A 19,602-nucleotide genomic window follows, 5' to 3' on the forward strand; every position below is an offset into this window, starting at 1 on the left:
ATAAAATTAAAATAATTGGATTAGAAGGAGTAGCCCATATGTCCCATAGGCAGTCAAAGGAAAACAACTTCATCTCCTGTGATTCTTAAAAGGCTGTTTCCACGCTGCTCCTCTATCAATAACCTATAATATTATATTACGAAAAATACCTTATCTTAACTTCCATTCCAAGTTCCTCTATCAGGAGCAACAAACAAAAAAACTCCCGACCAGTCCTTCCCCCTGGTGGTCTAACCCAGTATCATGTAAATACAGATATGTTTTTACAAATTATGGATAGGATATGTGCTGTATTAGGACTTTATTCGAGGGCACAATTCAACAATTAGCTTAAACTTTAAATTCATATTATACAAAGAGACAGTACAAAGTTAGCTGACTACATTTTAAAGACTACAAGCCCCAAGATCCGGAAGTAGTTTAGAATGACTCTGACGTCACGCTCCAGGAAATTGCTGTATGTACACAATGGATCTTCGATGAAGTTAGTAAGAGCTTGTTGTTGTTTTTCTAAACGACAACTTAAGTTCATATCAATGTAGCTTGTTCTGTAGCCTTTGCATTTCATCAAACGTTTTGGCGTAATTTACTATTTGTTTTCTCCTAAATACTGACCGCTAGATAGTTGAGCTATATGTAACGTTAGCTAGCTAGCGTTAGATGATTAGTTTCCATCTACCCAATTTCTCTCTATAGCTCAATGTGTTTTAATAGAGTTACCTAGCTAATGATGTTCTCGGTTTGACTAACGAGTTAGAATGGCAAACTAAGCCAGCCAGTCCTCGCATATTTAGCTAGCTAACTAGTGTGTTTGATCGATGGCACTGATACTTCTGCTTTTGTCCGTTGGAGGAAGATGACAGAGTAGGGGAATGACGCGCTGACTGAGCCACCAGACCACAGCGGGAACCGCGACTGACTGACGGACAGAACAGCGAGGCAGATAAAGAAGAGGAAGAATGCCGAGGAGAAAACAGTCAAACCCACAGCCCGTGAAATGTAAGTAAAGTGTAGTAGCCTAGCTAGTTACTAGTCATGCTATCGACTGGGTAGTGAAGGAGTTATCACAAAGCTAACTAGCTGGATGTCCTTTGAGTCTTGGTTACATCTTTCAATGTCAGAGATATGTTGCTATGTGTACGTACTACAGGACTGATCCCTGGCTTATGGATGGTAACTAGATCAACTGTAACCTAAAATCAAATCTGACTTTCGTGCTGATTTGAAGTCTTGGGTTTGGATACTAACATTATATTTATATCTAACTTTGATACAGAATTAGGTCATTTAGTGAGCGAGTTGAGGTGTACACAGTTGCTAAAGCCCCACCAGTTTACACAACTGAACAGACTTTTTTTTTTTCTCCTGTGTGTGTGTGTGTCATGCGTGTGTGCATGATTTATATGTTGGGTCACCTGGTGTCGTCATCCTCTTTCCTCTCACGGATGTGTGTTTCTCATCCTGTCTTTCTGTGTGTGTGTGTTTCATCTCATCCTGGACTTCCTCTCTTCCTCCTCTACTTCTTGTCTCCACTTTCTCTACAGGCTCACCCCTACCTGACCTCGTCTCTCTCTCTCTATCTTTCCCTCTCTCTTTCACTCTCTCCCGCTCTCCCCCCTCTCTGTCCCGCTCTCCCCCCTCTCTCCCTCCCCCCTCCACTCTCAATCCCTCCCCCGCCCCATTTCCTCCCTCCCCGCCCCCTTTCCTCCCTCCTCTATCTCACTCTCCCTCTGTCCTTCCCTACCTCTCTCTCTCCTCCCTCCCTCTCCATCTCTCCTCCCCCCTCCCTCTGCCCTCTCCTGTGTGTGTGTGTGTGTGTGTATTGCAGTGGACAGTGTAGTGTAACTAGTGGTGTGACGGACCGTAGTTGATCCGTGATCTGTACGGATCACCCCCCACGGTTCGGAACGCATGTGAACCGCGGATCAATTGCAAAGTTTAACCATCATAGTATGAAATACAGTTTTACTGCAGCTGTTACTTTTTAAAGTAATAGTTGCAGTGAAAAGATAAAGACAATACAAATATGTGCTGTGTTTTACTCTGAAGGTTGATTTGATTATTTTTTTTTAAAGCAGTTGTGTGTACTGTTCACGTGAACGGGGCATGTTTAATCCCAACAAATCAATCCTGGATGCTCGCGTTGCAAAAAAAGCAAAGGAGAAAAAAGCGCAGTGACAGCCATGGCTGGCGGAGGAGCTGAACAACTGGAAAAGCCTCCCGCTTCATTTAAGTCTCATGTATGGGAGCATTTTGGCTTCCCTGTCAAATATGACGACGGAAGAAGGGTGGTGGACAACACCACTACGGTGTGTAGGCATTGTGCTAATGGAAATACATGGAGCGTGGCCACACATTTAAAACGTCATCACCCTGTTGTGTAACAGGAGCCAACTCAGCCAAGAGACAACTTCTCACCGCGGCATTTAAGCCATTTGCTGCAGAATCAGACCAGGCTAAAGCCCTCACCAAATCTATTGGGATGTTGATCGCTGCAGACATGAGGCCATACTTTGTTGTGGAAAACAAAGGGTTTAAACATATGGTGAAAGTGCTTGAGCCACGCTACGAAATCCCCTGGCGCATCCACTTCAGTATGAAGATCGTGCCAGGTCTTTATGAACAGGAACAATATCAAAATTGTCGACAAATTATCCAAGGCATCCTCTGTTGCCCTCACCTCAGATGGGTGGACGTCCAGGGTAACAGAAAGCTACGTGACTGTGACTGCTCACTACACCACAGAGGAGTGGACCTCCAGGGTAACAGAAAGCTACGTGTCTGTGACTGCTCACTACACCACAGAGGAGTGGACCTCCAGGGTAACGGAAAGCTACATGACTGTGACTGTTCACTACACCACAGAGGAGTGGACCTCCAGGGTAACAGAAAGCTACATGACTGTGACTGTTCACTACACCACAGAGGAGTGGACCTCCAGGGTAACGGAAAGCTACGTGACTGTGACTGCTCACTACACCACAGAGGAGTGGACGTCCAGGGTAACGGAACGCTACGTGACTGTGACTGCTCACTTCACCACAGAGGAGTGGGAGATGTGAAGTCCTGTGTTACAGACACTCCTCCTCTATGAGAGTCACACAGGCACAAATCTGGCGCAGGTATTGCTAGGAGCAGTAGCAGAGTGGAAGCTAGAGAGGCCCAATAGAAATATCCCAACCACCACAGATAGTACCAAGAACCAAGTAAATGCAGTGAAAGAAGCTGGACTGGGGCCACAGATAGCTTTCTTTGCACATGTGATCAATTTAGCATTCCGAAGGGGAATCTCAGTGAACCAGAAGGACCACCTCCTTGGGAGGATCAGGAAGGTGGTTTCCTTTTTCCACCGAAGCACAACAGCCGCTCATGTGCTTAACACCAAGCAGGAAATGTTACAGCTACCGACCCACAAGCTCATACACCATGTCACAACAAGATGGAACTCCACTTATGACATGTTGGAGCGCCAGCTTGAGCAGCAGGAAGCTGTATACTCTGCACTGACAGACAAGACCCTGGAAAAAATATAAAGACATCGTCACCTTGTCTGATGATGACGTGAAAGTGGCAGAGGAGGTTCTCCAGGTGCTCAAACTCCTCAAAACGGTTACAACCCTATTGAGCACTGAAACTGCACCGTCTGTGTCCATGATCCTACCTCTGAAAACAAGGATTCTACAATCCATGGCCCCAAGTGAGGAAGACAGCACCATCACTAGAGATGTCAAGGCTGCCATTAGAGAGGACCTGAACCCCAGATACCCCCCTAATGTACAGGACTACCTTCATAGATCTACTGCACGGTCCGGCAGCCGTCGCAAGCCCGTCTCCCAGACCCGCTCCCTGCCCTGTCTGTTCAAGTCCCTGTCTCACCTAGACCCTGCCCTACAGCGGAGGACATACAGTGATCTCACCACTGAGACCGTGGCCACTGAAGAGGTAAAACAATGTAAAATAAGAGTGAATTACTTCCATAATAAATATACTGCAGTCTAATGTTAGTCTATTGCTATTAGAATAATACTTTGTTGATTTGGAATAATAATGGCTTTTATTAAATGTTATTGCCACATTTTATAGTTCTATGAAAATAAATAATTAGTTTAATAGATCAAGTCATTTTCTCTGCAGGGTCAAGCCACAGAGCTGACAGGAGCAGACTCACAGGCATCTCCTCCACAAAATCATTTAGCCATGAAGGAGTTTTTCGGGGAGACCTTTGCGAGCAAGGACACAGACAAGACGTTTGCCAACACCATCAAAGAGGGGGTGGCATCCTACAAGGCATCAAGCGGCATTCCACTGGATGGTGATCCACTGGCATGGTGGAAAAGCGTGTAAATACCCTCACATTGCCATGATGACAAGAGGCTACCTGGCTGTGCCTGGCACTTCAGTTCCTAGTGAGAGGGTGTTCTCCACGGCAGGGGACATAGTGACTGTAAAGAGGTCTACCCTCTCTCCAGACAATGTAGACATCCTCATATATTTTTTTTTTTTACAAGAATTTGAAGTTATAAGCTCAGGTCTGCTTTGCTTTCTTTACTTTTGTTTGATGGTGTGGACACAGGCAATTTTTTCATTCACTAATTGTTCACAGGAAGAATGTATCATGCCTCACTTTAATTTAACAATTGAGTATTGAATATTTTTGTTTTAAGATTTTTGCTTTAAGTGTTCTTTAAGTAATAAATGGAAAGCAAAGTTATATTTGTCGCCTTTTTTTTTTTTTTTTTGCTGGTCAGAAAATGATCCGATCCGTGAAGCAAAACCGTGATCCGAACCGTGAGTTTTGTGATCCGTTGCACCACTAAGTTTATGATGTGTATTATAGTAGACAGTGTAGTGTAATGATGACAATGTGAATGTGTTGCAGTAGACGGTGTGGAGTGTAATGGTGACTGTGTTGCAGTAGACGGTGTGGAGTGTAATGATGACTGTGTTGCAGTAGACGGTGTGGAGTGTAATGGTGACTGTGTGTTGCAGTAGACGGTGTGGAGTGTAATGATGACTGTGTGTTGCAGTAGACGGTGTGGAGTGTAATGATGACTGTGTTGCAGTAGACGGTGTGGAGTGTAATGATGACTGTGTGTTGCAGTAGACGGTGTGGAGTGTAATGATGACTGTGTGTTGCAGTAGACGGTGTGGAGTGTAATGGTGACTGTGTTGCAGTAGACGGTGTGGAGTGTAATGATGACTGTGTGTTGCAGTAGACGGTGTGGAGTGTAATGATGACTGTGTTGCAGTAGACGGTGTGGAGTGTAATGATGACTGTGTTGCAGTAGACGGTGTGGAGTGTAATGATGACTGTGTGTTGCAGTAGACGGTGTGGAGTGTAATGATGACTGTGTGTTGCAGTAGACGGTGTGGAGTGTAATGATGACTGTGTTGCAGTAGACTGTGTGGAGTGTAATGATGACTGTGTTGCAGTAGACGGTGTGGAGTGTAATGATGACTGTGTGTTGCAGTAGACGGTGTGGAGTGTAATGGTGACTGTGTGTTGCAGTAGACGGTGTGGAGTGTAATGGTGACTGTGTGTTGCAGTAGACGGTGTGGACTGTAATGGTGACTGTGTTGCAGTAGACGGTGTGGAGTGTAATGGTGACTGTGTGTTGCAGTAGACGGTGTGGAGTGTAATGGTGACTGTGTGTTGCAGTAGACGGTGTGGAGTGTAATGATGACTGTGTTGCAGTAGACGGTGTGGAGTGTAATGATGACTGTGTGTTGCAGTAGACGGTGTGGAGTGTAATGGTGACTGTGTGTTGCAGTAGACGGTGTGGAGTGTAATGGTGACTGTGTGTTGCAGTAGACGGTGTGGAGTGTAATGATGACTGTGTGTTGCAGTAGACGGTGTGGAGTGTAATGATGACTGTGTGTTGCAGTAGACGGTGTGGAGTGTAATGGTGACTGTGTTGCAGTAGACGGTGTGGAGTGTAATGATGACTGTGTGTTGCAGTAGACGGTGTGGAGTGTAATGATGACTGTGTTGCAGTAGACGGTGTGGAGTGTAATGATGACTGTGTTGCAGTAGACGGTGTGGAGTGTAATGATGACTGTGTGTTGCAGTAGACGGTGTGGAGTGTAATGGTGACTGTGTTGCAGTAGACGGTGTGGAGTGTAATGGTGACTGTGTTGCAGTAGACGGTGTGGAGTGTAATGATGACTGTGTGTTGCAGTAGACGGTGTGGAGTGTAATGGTGATTGTGTGTTGCAGTAGACGGTGTGGAGTGTAATGATGACTGTGTTGCAGTAGACGGTGTGGAGTGTAATGATGACTGTGTGTTGCAGTAGACGGTGTGGAGTGTAATGGTGACTGTGTTGCAGTAGACGGTGTGGAGTGTAATGATGACTGTGTGTTGCAGTAGACGTTGTGGAGTGTAATGATGACTGTGTGTTGCAGTAGACGGTGTGGAGTATAATGGTGACTGTGTTGCAGTAGACGGTGTGGAGTGTAATGGTGACTGTGTGTTGCAGTAGACGGTGTGGAGTGTAATGATGACTGTGTTGCAGTAGACGGTGTGGAGTGTAATGATGACTGTGTTGCAGTAGACGGTGTGGAGTGTAATGATGACTGTGTGTTGCAGTAGACGGTGTGGAGTGTAATGGTGACTGTGTTGCAGTAGACGGTGTGGAGTGTAATGGTGACTGTGTGTTGCAGTAGACGGTGTGGAGTGTAATGGTGACTGTGTGTTGCAGTAGACGGTGTGGAGTGTAATGGTGACTGTGTGTTGCAGTAGACGGTGTGGAGTGTAATGGTGACTGTGTGTTGCAGTAGACGGTGTGGAGTGTAATGGTGACTGTGTGTTGCAGTAGACGGTGTGGAGTGTAATGATGACTGTGTTGCAGTAGACGGTGTGGAGTGTAATGATGACTGTGTTGCAGTAGACGGTGTGGAGTGTAATGATGACTGTGTGTTGCAGTAGACGGTGTGGAGTGTAATGGTGACTGTGTTGCAGTAGACGGTGTGGAGTGTAATGGTGACTGTATGTTGCAGTAGACGGTGTGGAGTGTAATGGTGACTGTGTGTTGCAGTAGACGGTGTGGAGTGTAATGGTGACTGTGTGTTGCAGTAGACGGTGTGGAGTGTAATGGTGACTGTGTGTTGCAGTAGACGGTGTGGAGTGTAATGGTGACTGTGTTGCAGTAGACGGTGTGGAGTGTAATGGTGACTGTGTGTTGCAGTAGACGGTGTGGAGTGTAATGGTGACTGTGTGTTGCAGTAGACGGTGTGGAGTGTAATGGTGACTGTGTGTTGCAGTAGACGGTGTGGAGTGTAATGATGACTGTGTTGCAGTAGACGGTGTGGAGTGTAATGGTGACTGTGTTGCAGTAGACGGTGTGGAGTGTAATGGTGACTGTGTTGCAGTAGACGGTGTGGAGTGTAATGGTGACTGTGTTCCATTAGACGGTGTTGAGTGTAATGATGACTGTGTGTTGCAGTAGACGGTGTGGAGTGTAATGGTGACTGTGTTGCAGTAGACGGTGTGGAGTGTAATGATGACTGTGTTGCAGTAGACGGTGTGGAGTGTAATGGTGACTGTGTTGCTGTAGACGGTGTGGAGTGTAATGATGACTGTGTGTTGCAGTAGACGGTGTGGAGTATAATGGTGACTGTGTTGCAGTAGACGGTGTGGAGTGTAATGGTGACTGTGTTGCTGTAGACGGTGTGGAGTGTAATGATGACTGTGTGTTGCAGTAGACGGTGTGGAGTATAATGGTGACTGTGTTGCAGTAGACGGTGTGGAGTGTAATGGTGACTGTGTGTTGCAGTAGACGGTGTGGAGTGTAATGGGGACTGTGTTGCAGTAGACGGTGTGGAGTGTAATGGTGAATGTGTTGCAGTAGACGGTGTGGAGTGTAATGATGACTGTGTGTTGCAGTAGACGGTGTGGAGTGTAATGGTGACTGTGTTGCAGTAGACGGTGTGGAGTGTAATGATGACTGTGTGTTGCAGGAGACGGTGTGGAGTGTAATGATGACTGTGTGTTGCAGTAGACGGTGTGGAGTGTAATGGTGACTGTGTGTTGCAGTAGACGGTGTGGAGTGTAATGGTGACTGTGTGTTGCAGTAGACGGTGTGGAGTGTAATGATGACTGTGTGTTGCAGTAGACGGTGTGGAGTGTAATGATGACTGTGTGTTGCAGTAGACGGTGTGGAGTGTAATGGTGACTGTGTTGCAGTAGACGGTGTGGAGTGTAATGATGACTGTGTGTTGCAGTAGACGGTGTGGAGTGTAATGGTGACTGTGTTGCAGTAGACGGTGTGGAGTGTAATGGTGACTGTGTTGCAGTAGACGGTGTGGAGTGTAATGGTGACTGTGTTGCAGTAGACGGTGTGGAGTGTAATGATGACTGTGTGTTGCAGTAGACGGTGTGGAGTGTAATGGTGATTGTGTGTTGCAGTAGACGGTGTGGAGTGTAATGATGACTGTGTTGCAGTAGACGGTGTGGAGTGTAATGATGACTGTGTGTTGCAGTAGACGGTGTGGAGTGTAATGGTGACTGTGTTGCAGTAGACGGTGTGGAGTGTAATGATGACTGTGTTGCAGTAGACGGTGTGGAGTGTAATGGTGACTGTGTTGCAGTAGACGGTGTGGAGTGTAATGGTGACTGTGTTGCAGTAGACGGTGTGGAGTGTAATGATGACTGTGTGTTGCAGTAGACGGTGTGGAGTGTAATGGTGACTGTGTTGCAGTAGACGGTGTGGAGTGTAATGATGACTGTGTGTTGCAGGAGACGGTGTGGAGTGTAATGATGACTGTGTGTTGCAGTAGACGGTGTGGAGTGTAATGGTGACTGTGTGTTGCAGTAGACGGTGTGGAGTGTAATGGTGACTGTGTGTTGCAGTAGACGGTGTGGAGTGTAATGATGACTGTGTGTTGCAGTAGACGGTGTGGAGTGTAATGATGACTGTGTGTTGCAGTAGACGGTGTGGAGTGTAATGGTGACTGTGTTGCAGTAGACGGTGTGGAGTGTAATGATGACTGTGTGTTGCAGTAGACGGTGTGGAGTGTAATGATGACTGTGTTGCAGTAGACGGTGTGGAGTGTAATGGTGACTGTGTTGCAGTAGACGGTGTGGAGTGTAATGGTGACTGTGTTGCAGTAGACGGTGTGGAGTGTAATGATGACTGTGTGTTGCAGTAGACGGTGTGGAGTGTAATGGTGATTGTGTGTTGCAGTAGACGGTGTGGAGTGTAATGATGACTGTGTTGCAGTAGACGGTGTGGAGTGTAATGATGACTGTGTGTTGCAGTAGACGGTGTGGAGTGTAATGGTGACTGTGTTGCAGTAGACGGTGTGGAGTGTAATGATGACTGTGTGTTGCAGTAGACGGTGTGGAGTGTAATGATGACTGTGTTGCAGTAGACGGTGTGGAGTGTAATGATGACTGTGTTGCAGTAGACGGTGTGGAGTGTAATGATGACTGTGTGTTGCAGTAGACGGTGTGGAGTGTAATGGTGACTGTGTTGCAGTAGACGGTGTGGAGTGTAATGATGACTGTGTGTTGCAGTAGACGGTGTGGAGTGTAATGATGACTGTGTTGCAGTAGACGGTGTGGAGTGTAATGATGACTGTGTTGCAGTAGACGGTGTGGAGTGTAATGATGACTGTGTGTTGCAGTAGACGGTGTGGAGTGTAATGATGACTGTGTGTTGCAGTAGACGGTGTGGAGTGTAATGATGACTGTGTTGCAGTAGACTGTGTGGAGTGTAATGATGACTGTGTTGCAGTAGACGGTGTGGAGTGTAATGATGACTGTGTGTTGCAGTAGACGGTGTGGAGTGTAATGGTGACTGTGTGTTGCAGTAGACGGTGTGGAGTGTAATGGTGACTGTGTGTTGCAGTAGACGGTGTGGAGTGTAATGGTGACTGTGTTGCAGTAGACGGTGTGGAGTGTAATGGTGACTGTGTGTTGCAGTAGACGGTGTGGAGTGTAATGGTGACTGTGTGTTGCAGTAGACGGTGTGGAGTGTAATGATGACTGTGTTGCAGTAGACGGTGTGGAGTGTAATGATGACTGTGTGTTGCAGTAGACGGTGTGGAGTGTAATGGTGACTGTGTGTTGCAGTAGACGGTGTGGAGTGTAATGGTGACTGTGTGTTGCAGTAGACGGTGTGGAGTGTAATGATGACTGTGTGTTGCAGTAGACGGTGTGGAGTGTAATGATGACTGTGTGTTGCAGTAGACGGTGTGGAGTGTAATGGTGACTGTGTTGCAGTAGACGGTGTGGAGTGTAATGATGACTGTGTGTTGCAGTAGACGGTGTGGAGTGTAATGATGACTGTGTTGCAGTAGACGGTGTGGAGTGTAATGATGACTGTGTTGCAGTAGACGGTGTGGAGTGTAATGATGACTGTGTGTTGCAGTAGACGGTGTGGAGTGTAATGGTGACTGTGTTGCAGTAGACGGTGTGGAGTGTAATGGTGACTGTGTTGCAGTAGACGGTGTGGAGTGTAATGATGACTGTGTGTTGCAGTAGACGGTGTGGAGTGTAATGGTGATTGTGTGTTGCAGTAGACGGTGTGGAGTGTAATGATGACTGTGTTGCAGTAGACGGTGTGGAGTGTAATGATGACTGTGTGTTGCAGTAGACGGTGTGGAGTGTAATGGTGACTGTGTTGCAGTAGACGGTGTGGAGTGTAATGATGACTGTGTGTTGCAGTAGACGTTGTGGAGTGTAATGATGACTGTGTGTTGCAGTAGACGGTGTGGAGTATAATGGTGACTGTGTTGCAGTAGACGGTGTGGAGTGTAATGGTGACTGTGTGTTGCAGTAGACGGTGTGGAGTGTAATGATGACTGTGTTGCAGTAGACGGTGTGGAGTGTAATGATGACTGTGTTGCAGTAGACGGTGTGGAGTGTAATGATGACTGTGTGTTGCAGTAGACGGTGTGGAGTGTAATGGTGACTGTGTTGCAGTAGACGGTGTGGAGTGTAATGGTGACTGTGTGTTGCAGTAGACGGTGTGGAGTGTAATGGTGACTGTGTGTTGCAGTAGACGGTGTGGAGTGTAATGGTGACTGTGTGTTGCAGTAGACGGTGTGGAGTGTAATGGTGACTGTGTGTTGCAGTAGACGGTGTGGAGTGTAATGGTGACTGTGTGTTGCAGTAGACGGTGTGGAGTGTAATGATGACTGTGTTGCAGTAGACGGTGTGGAGTGTAATGATGACTGTGTTGCAGTAGACGGTGTGGAGTGTAATGATGACTGTGTGTTGCAGTAGACGGTGTGGAGTGTAATGGTGACTGTGTTGCAGTAGACGGTGTGGAGTGTAATGGTGACTGTATGTTGCAGTAGACGGTGTGGAGTGTAATGGTGACTGTGTGTTGCAGTAGACGGTGTGGAGTGTAATGGTGACTGTGTGTTGCAGTAGACGGTGTGGAGTGTAATGGTGACTGTGTGTTGCAGTAGACGGTGTGGAGTGTAATGGTGACTGTGTTGCAGTAGACGGTGTGGAGTGTAATGGTGACTGTGTGTTGCAGTAGACGGTGTGGAGTGTAATGGTGACTGTGTGTTGCAGTAGACGGTGTGGAGTGTAATGGTGACTGTGTGTTGCAGTAGACGGTGTGGAGTGTAATGATGACTGTGTTGCAGTAGACGGTGTGGAGTGTAATGGTGACTGTGTTGCAGTAGACGGTGTGGAGTGTAATGGTGACTGTGTTGCAGTAGACGGTGTGGAGTGTAATGGTGACTGTGTTCCATTAGACGGTGTTGAGTGTAATGATGACTGTGTGTTGCAGTAGACGGTGTGGAGTGTAATGGTGACTGTGTTGCAGTAGACGGTGTGGAGTGTAATGATGACTGTGTTGCAGTAGACGGTGTGGAGTGTAATGGTGACTGTGTTGCTGTAGACGGTGTGGAGTGTAATGATGACTGTGTGTTGCAGTAGACGGTGTGGAGTATAATGGTGACTGTGTTGCAGTAGACGGTGTGGAGTGTAATGGTGACTGTGTTGCTGTAGACGGTGTGGAGTGTAATGATGACTGTGTGTTGCAGTAGACGGTGTGGAGTATAATGGTGACTGTGTTGCAGTAGACGGTGTGGAGTGTAATGGTGACTGTGTGTTGCAGTAGACGGTGTGGAGTGTAATGGGGACTGTGTTGCAGTAGACGGTGTGGAGTGTAATGGTGAATGTGTTGCAGTAGACGGTGTGGAGTGTAATGATGACTGTGTGTTGCAGTAGACGGTGTGGAGTGTAATGGTGACTGTGTTGCAGTAGACGGTGTGGAGTGTAATGATGACTGTGTGTTGCAGGAGACGGTGTGGAGTGTAATGATGACTGTGTGTTGCAGTAGACGGTGTGGAGTGTAATGGTGACTGTGTGTTGCAGTAGACGGTGTGGAGTGTAATGGTGACTGTGTGTTGCAGTAGACGGTGTGGAGTGTAATGATGACTGTGTGTTGCAGTAGACGGTGTGGAGTGTAATGATGACTGTGTGTTGCAGTAGACGGTGTGGAGTGTAATGGTGACTGTGTTGCAGTAGACGGTGTGGAGTGTAATGATGACTGTGTGTTGCAGTAGACGGTGTGGAGTGTAATGGTGACTGTGTTGCAGTAGACGGTGTGGAGTGTAATGGTGACTGTGTTGCAGTAGACGGTGTGGAGTGTAATGGTGACTGTGTTGCAGTAGACGGTGTGGAGTGTAATGATGACTGTGTGTTGCAGTAGACGGTGTGGAGTGTAATGGTGACTGTGTGTTGCAGTAGACGGTGTGGAGTGTAATGATGACTGTGTTGCAGTAGACGGTGTGGAGTGTAATGATGACTGTGTGTTGCAGTAGACGGTGTGGAGTGTAATGGTGACTGTGTTGCAGTAGACGGTGTGGAGTGTAATGATGACTGTGTTGCAGTAGACGGTGTGGAGTGTAATGGTGACTGTGTTGCAGTAGACGGTGTGGAGTGTAATGGTGACTGTGTTGCAGTAGACGGTGTGGAGTGTAATGATGACTGTGTGTTGCAGTAGACGGTGTGGAGTGTAATGGTGACTGTGTTGCAGTAGACGGTGTGGAGTGTAATGATGACTGTGTGTTGCAGGAGACGGTGTGGAGTGTAATGATGACTGTGTGTTGCAGTAGACGGTGTGGAGTGTAATGGTGACTGTGTGTTGCAGTAGACGGTGTGGAGTGTAATGGTGACTGTGTGTTGCAGTAGACGGTGTGGAGTGTAATGATGACTGTGTGTTGCAGTAGACGGTGTGGAGTGTAATGATGACTGTGTGTTGCAGTAGACGGTGTGGAGTGTAATGGTGACTGTGTTGCAGTAGACGGTGTGGAGTGTAATGATGACTGTGTGTTGCAGTAGACGGTGTGGAGTGTAATGATGACTGTGTTGCAGTAGACGGTGTGGAGTGTAATGGTGACTGTGTTGCAGTAGACGGTGTGGAGTGTAATGGTGACTGTGTTGCAGTAGACGGTGTGGAGTGTAATGATGACTGTGTGTTGCAGTAGACGGTGTGGAGTGTAATGGTGATTGTGTGTTGCAGTAGACGGTGTGGAGTGTAATGATGACTGTGTTGCAGTAGACGGTGTGGAGTGTAATGATGACTGTGTGTTGCAGTAGACGGTGTGGAGTGTAATGGTGACTGTGTTGCAGTAGACGGTGTGGAGTGTAATGATGACTGTGTGTTGCAGTAGACGGTGTGGAGTGTAATGATGACTGTGTTGCAGTAGACGGTGTGGAGTGTAATGATGACTGTGTTGCAGTAGACGGTGTGGAGTGTAATGATGACTGTGTGTTGCAGTAGACGGTGTGGAGTGTAATGGTGACTGTGTTGCAGTAGACGGTGTGGAGTGTAATGGTGACTGTGTGTTGCAGTAGACGGTGTGGAGTGTAATGGTGACTGTGTGTTGCAGTAGACGGTGTGGAGTGTAATGGTGACTGTGTGTTGCAGTAGACGGTGTGGAGTGTAATGGTGACTGTGTGTTGCAGTAGACGGTGTGGAGTGTAATGGTGACTGTGTTGCAGTAGACGGTGTGGAGTGTAATGGTGACTGTGTGTTGCAGTAGACGGTGTGGAGTGTAATGGTGACTGTGTGTTGCAGTAGACGGTGTGGAGTGTAATGGTGACTGTGTGTTGCAGTAGACGGTGTGGAGTGTAATGGTGACTGTGTTGCAGTAGACGGTGTGGAGTGTAATGGTGACTGTGTTGCAGTAGACGGTGTGGAGTGTAATGGTGACTGTGTGTTGCAGTAGACGGTGTGGAGTGTAATGGTGACTTTGTTGCAGTAGACGGTGTGGAGTGTAATGGTGACTGTGTGTTGCAGTAGACGGTGTGGAGTGTAATGGTGACTGTGTTGCAGTAGACGGTGTGGAGTGTAATGATGACTGTGTGTTGCAGTAGACGGTGTGGAGTGTAATGATGACTGTGTGTTGCAGTAGACGGTGTGGAGTGTAATGATGACTGTGTTGCAGTAGACGGTGTGGAGTGTAATGATGACTGTGTTGCAGTAGACGGTGTGGAGTGTAATGATGACTGTGTGTTGCAGTAGACGGTGTGGAGTGTAATGGTGACTGTGTTGCAGTAGACGGTGTGGAGTGTAATGGTGACTGTGTGTTGCAGTAGACGGTGTGGAGTGTAATGGTGACTGTGTGTTGCAGTAGACGGTGTGGAGTGTAATGGTGACTGTGTGTTGCAGTAGACGGTGTGGAGTGTAATGGTGACTGTGTGTTGCAGTAGACGGTGTGGAGTGTAATGGTGACTGTGTTGCAGTAGACGGTGTGGAGTGTAATGGTGACTGTGTGTTGCAGTAGACGGTGTGGAGTGTAATGGTGACTGTGTGTTGCAGTAGACGGTGTGGAGTGTAATGGTGACTGTGTGTTGCAGTAGACGGTGTGGAGTGTAATGATGACTGTGTTGCAGTAGACGGTGTGGAGTGTAATGGTGACTGTGTTGCAGTAGACGGTGTGGAGTGTAATGGTGACTGTGTGTTGCAGGAGACGGTGTGGAGTGTAATGGTGACTGTGTTGCAGTAGACGGTGTGGAGTGTAATGGTGACTGTGTGTTGCAGTAGACGGTGTGGAGTGTAATGGTGACTGTGTTGCAGTAGACGGTGTGGAGTGTAATGATGACTGTGTTGCAGTAGACGGTGTGGAGTGTAATGGTGACTGTGTTGCTGTAGACGGTGTGGAGTGTAATGATGACTGTGTGTTGCAGTAGACGGTGTGGAGTATAATGGTGACTGTGTTGCAGTAGACGGTGTGGAGTGTAATGGTGACTGTGTTGCTGTAGACGGTGTGGAGTGTAATGATGACTGTGTGTTGCAGTAGACGGTGTGGAGTATAATGGTGACTGTGTTGCAGTAGACGGTGTGGAGTGTAATGGTGACTGTGTGTTGCAGTAGACGGTGTGGAGTGTAATGGTGACTGTGTTGCAGTAGACGGTGTGGAGTGTAATGGTGAATGTGTTGCAGTAGACGGTGTGGAGTGTAATGATGACTGTGTGTTGCAGTAGACGGTGTGGAGTGTAATGGTGACTGTGTTGCAGTAGACGGTGTGGAGTATAATGGTGACTGTGTGTTGCAGGAGACGGTGTGGAGTGTAATGATGACTGTGTGTTGCAGTAGACGGTGTGGAGTGTAATGATGACTGTGTGTTGCAGTAGACGGTGTGGAGTGTAATGATGACTGTGTGTTGCAGTAGACGGTGTGGAGTGTAATGGTGACTGTGTGTTGCAGTAGACGGTGTGGAGTGTAATGGTGACTGCGTGTTGCAGTAGACGGTGTGGAGTGTAATGATGACTGCGTGTTGCAGTAGACGGTGTGGAGTGTAATGATGACTGTGTGTTGCAGGAGACGGTGTGGAGTGTAATGGTGACTGTGTTGCAGTAGACGGTGTGGAGTGTAATGGTGACTGTGTGTTGCAGTAGACGGTGTGGAGTGTAATGGTGACTGTGTTGCAGTAGACGGTGTGGAGTGTAATGGTGACTGTGTGTTGCAGGAGACGGTGTGGAGTGTAATGATGACTGTGTGTTGCAGTAGACGGTGTGGAGTGTAATGATGACTGTGTGTTGCAGTAGACGGTGTGGAGTGTAATGATGACTGTGTGTTGCAGTAGACGGTGTGGAGTGTAATGGTGACTGTGTGTTGCAGTAGACGGTGTGGAGTGTAATGGTGACTGCGTGTTGCAGTAGACGGTGTGGAGTGTAATGGTGACTGCGTGTTGCAGTAGACGGTGTGGAGTGTAATGATGACTGTGTGTTGCAGTAGACGGTGTGGAGTGTAATGGTGACTGTGTGTTGCAGTAGACGGTGTGGAGTGTAATGGTGACTGTGTGTTGCAGTAGACGGTGTGGAGTGTAATGGTGACTGTGTGTTGCAGTAGACGGTGTGGAGTGTAATGGTGACTGTGTTGCAGTAGACTGTGTGGAGTGTAATGATGACTGTGTGTTGCAGTAGACGGTGTGGAGTGTAATGATGACTGTGTTGCAGTAGACGGTGTGGAGTGTAATGATGACTGTGTGTTGCAGTAGACGGTGTGGAGTGTAATGATGACTGTGTGTTGCAGTAGACGGTGTGGAGTGTAATGGTGACTGTGTTGCAGTAGACGGTGTGGAGTGTAATGATGACTGTGTGTTGCAGTAGACGGTGTGGAGTGTAATGATGACTGTGTGTTGCAGTAGACGGTGTGGAGTGTAATGATGACTGTGTGTTGCAGTAGACGGTGTGGAGTGTAATGGTGACTGTGTTGCAGTAGACGGTGTGGAGTGTAATGATGACTGTGTGTTGCAGTAGACGGTGTGGAGTGTAATGGTGACTGTGTTGCAGTAGACGGTGTGGAGTGTAATGGTGACTGTGTTGCAGTAGACGGTGTGGAGTGTAATGGTGACTGCGTGTTGCAGTAGACGGTGTGGAGTGTAATGATGACTGCGTGTTGCAGTAGACGGTGTGGAGTGTAATGATGACTGTGTTGCAGTAGACGGTGTGGAGTGTAATGATGACTGTGTGTTGCAGTAGACGGTGTGGAGTGTAATGGTGACTGTGTTGCAGTAGACGGTGTGGAGTGTAATGGTGACTGTGTGTTGCAGTAGACGGTGTGGAGTGTAATGGTGACTGTGTTGCAGTAGACGGTGTTGAGTGTAATGATGACTGTGTTGCAGTAGACGGTGTGGAGTGTAATGATGACTGTGTGTTGCAGTAGACGGTGTGGAGTGTAATGATGACTGTGTGTTGCAGTAGACGGTGTGGAGTGTAATGATGACTGTGTGTTGCAGTAGACGGTGTGGAGTGTAATGGTGACTGTGTTGCAGTAGACGGTGTGGAGTGTAATGATGACTGTGTGTTGCAGTAGACGGTGTGGAGTGTAATGATGACTGTGTGTTGCAGTAGACGGTGTGGAGTGTAATGATGACTGTGTGTTGCAGTAGACGGTGTGGAGTGTAATGGTGACTGTGTGTTGCAGTAGACGGTGTGGAGTGTAATGATGACTGTGTTGCAGTAGACGGTGTGGAGTGTAATGATGACTGTGTTGCAGTAGACGGTGTGGAGTGTAATGATGACTGTGTGTTGCAGTAGACGGTGTGGAGTGTAATGATGACTGTGTGTTGCAGTAGACGGTGTGGAGTGTAATGGTGACTGTGTTGCAGTAGACGGTGTGGAGTGTAATGATGACTGTGTGTTGCAGTAGACGGTGTGGAGTGTAATGGTGACTGCGTGTTGCAGTAGACGGTGTGGAGTGTAATGATGACTGCGTGTTGCAGTAGACGGTGTGGAGTGTAATGGTGACTGTGTTGCAGTAGACGGTGTGGAGTGTAATGATGACTGTGTGTTGCAGTAGACGGTGTGGAGTGTAATGGTGACTGTGTTGCAGTAGACGGTGTGGAGTGTAATGGTGACTGTTTTACAGTAGACAGTGTGGAGTGTAATGGTGACTGTGTGTTGCAGTAGACGGTGTGGAGTGTAATGATGACTGCGTGTTGCAGTAGACGGTGTGGAGTGTAATGATGACTGTGTTGCAGTAGACGGTGTGGAGTGTAATGATGACTGTGTGTTGCAGTAGACGGTGTGGAGTGTAATGATGACTGTGTGTTGCAGTAGACGGTGTGGAGTGTAATGGTGACTGTGTTGCAGTAGACGGTGTGGAGTGTAATGATGACTGTGTGTTGCAGTAGACGGTGTGGAGTGTAATGATGACTGTGTGTTGCAGTAGACGGTGTGGAGTGTAATGATGACTGTGTGTTGCAGTAGACGGTGTGGAGTGTAATGGTGACTGTGTGTTGCAGTAGACGGTGTGGAGTGTAATGATGACTGTGTTGCAGTAGACGGTGTGGAGTGTAATGATGACTGTGTTGCAGTAGACGGTGTGGAGTGTAATGATGACTGTGTGTTGCAGTAGACGGTGTGGAGTGTAATGATGACTGTGTGTTGCAGTAGACGGTGTGGAGTGTAATGGTGACTGTGTTGCAGTAGACGGTGTGGAGTGTAATGATGACTGTGTGTTGCAGTAGACGGTGTGGAGTGTAATGGTGACTGCGTGTTGCAGTAGACGGTGTGGAGTGTAATGATGACTGCGTGTTGCAGTAGACGGTGTGGAGTGTAATGGTGACTGTGTTGCAGTAGACGGTGTGGAGTGTAATGATGACTGTGTGTTGCAGTAGACGGTGTGGAGTGTAATGGTGACTGTGTTGCAGTAGACGGTGTGGAGTGTAATGGTGACTGTTTTACAGTAGACAGTGTGGAGTGTAATGGTGACTGTGTGTTGCAGTAGACGGTGTGGAGTGTAATGATGACTGCGTGTTGCAGTAGACGGTGTGGAGTGTAATGATGACTGTGTTGCAGTAGACGGTGTGGAGTGTAATGATGACTGTGTGTTGCAGTAGACGGTGTGGAGTGTAATGGTGACTGTGTTGCAGTAGACGGTGTGGAGTGTAATGGTGACTGTGTGTTGCAGTAGACGGTGTGGAGTGTAATGGTGACTGTGTGTTGCAGTAGACGGTGTGGAGTGTAATGATGACTGTGTGTTGCAGTAGACGGTGTGGAGTGTAATGGTGACTGTGTGTTGCAGTAGACGGTGTGGAGTGTAATGATGACTGTGTTGCAGTAGACGGTGTGGAGTGTAATGATGACTGTGTTGCAGTAGACGGTGTGGAGTGTAATGATGACTGTGTGTTGCAGTAGACGGTGTGGAGTGTAATGATGACTGTGTGTTGCAGTAGACGGTGTGGAGTGTAATGGTGACTGTGTTGCAGTAGACGGTGTGGAGTGTAATGATGACTGTGTGTTGCAGTAGACGGTGTGGAGTGTAATGGTGACTGCGTGTTGCAGTAGACGGTGTGGAGTGTAATGATGACTGCGTGTTGCAGTAGACGGTGTGGAGTGTAATGATGACTGTGTTACAGTAGACGGTGTGGAGTGTAATGATGACTGTGTGTTGCAGTAGACGGTGTGGAGTGTAATGGTGACTGTGTTGCAGTAGACGGTGTGGAGTGTAATGGTGACTGTGTGTTGCAGTAGACGGTGTGGAGTGTAATGGTGACTGTGTTGCAGTAGACGGTGTTGAGTGTAATGATGACTGTGTTGCAGTAGACGGTGTGGAGTGTAATGATGACTGTGTGTTGCAGTAGACGGTGTGGAGTGTAATGATGACTGTGTGTTGCAGTAGACGGTG

General features: G+C 47.6%; 1 protein-coding gene across 4 annotated transcripts in view; it reads left to right on the top strand.

Annotated features, from left to right (window-relative positions):
• Positions 1-408: 408 nt before the first annotated feature.
• LOC106611411 (uncharacterized) overlaps positions 409-19,602 on the top strand; it is a 38,190-nt gene continuing 18,996 nt past the window's right edge. For 2 of the 4 annotated variants that reach the window (XM_045723695.2, XM_045723697.2), the window contains exons 1-2: positions 409-484; positions 853-999. In XM_045723695.2, coding sequence (XP_045579651.1) covers positions 960-999 — 40 coding nt within the window. In that variant the 5' untranslated portion in view covers positions 409-484; positions 853-959. Of the gene's footprint in view, positions 1,000-19,602 lie in introns of all 4 variants that reach the window. The other 2 variants (XM_014211597.3, XM_045723696.2) reach the window with 1 other exon arrangement.

The sequence above is a fragment of the Salmo salar genome, chromosome 09, assembly GCF_965601325.2.
Source record: "Salmo salar chromosome 09, fSalSal1, whole genome shotgun sequence".
In the NCBI taxonomy this organism is placed as follows: Eukaryota; Metazoa; Chordata; class Actinopteri; order Salmoniformes; family Salmonidae; genus Salmo; species Salmo salar.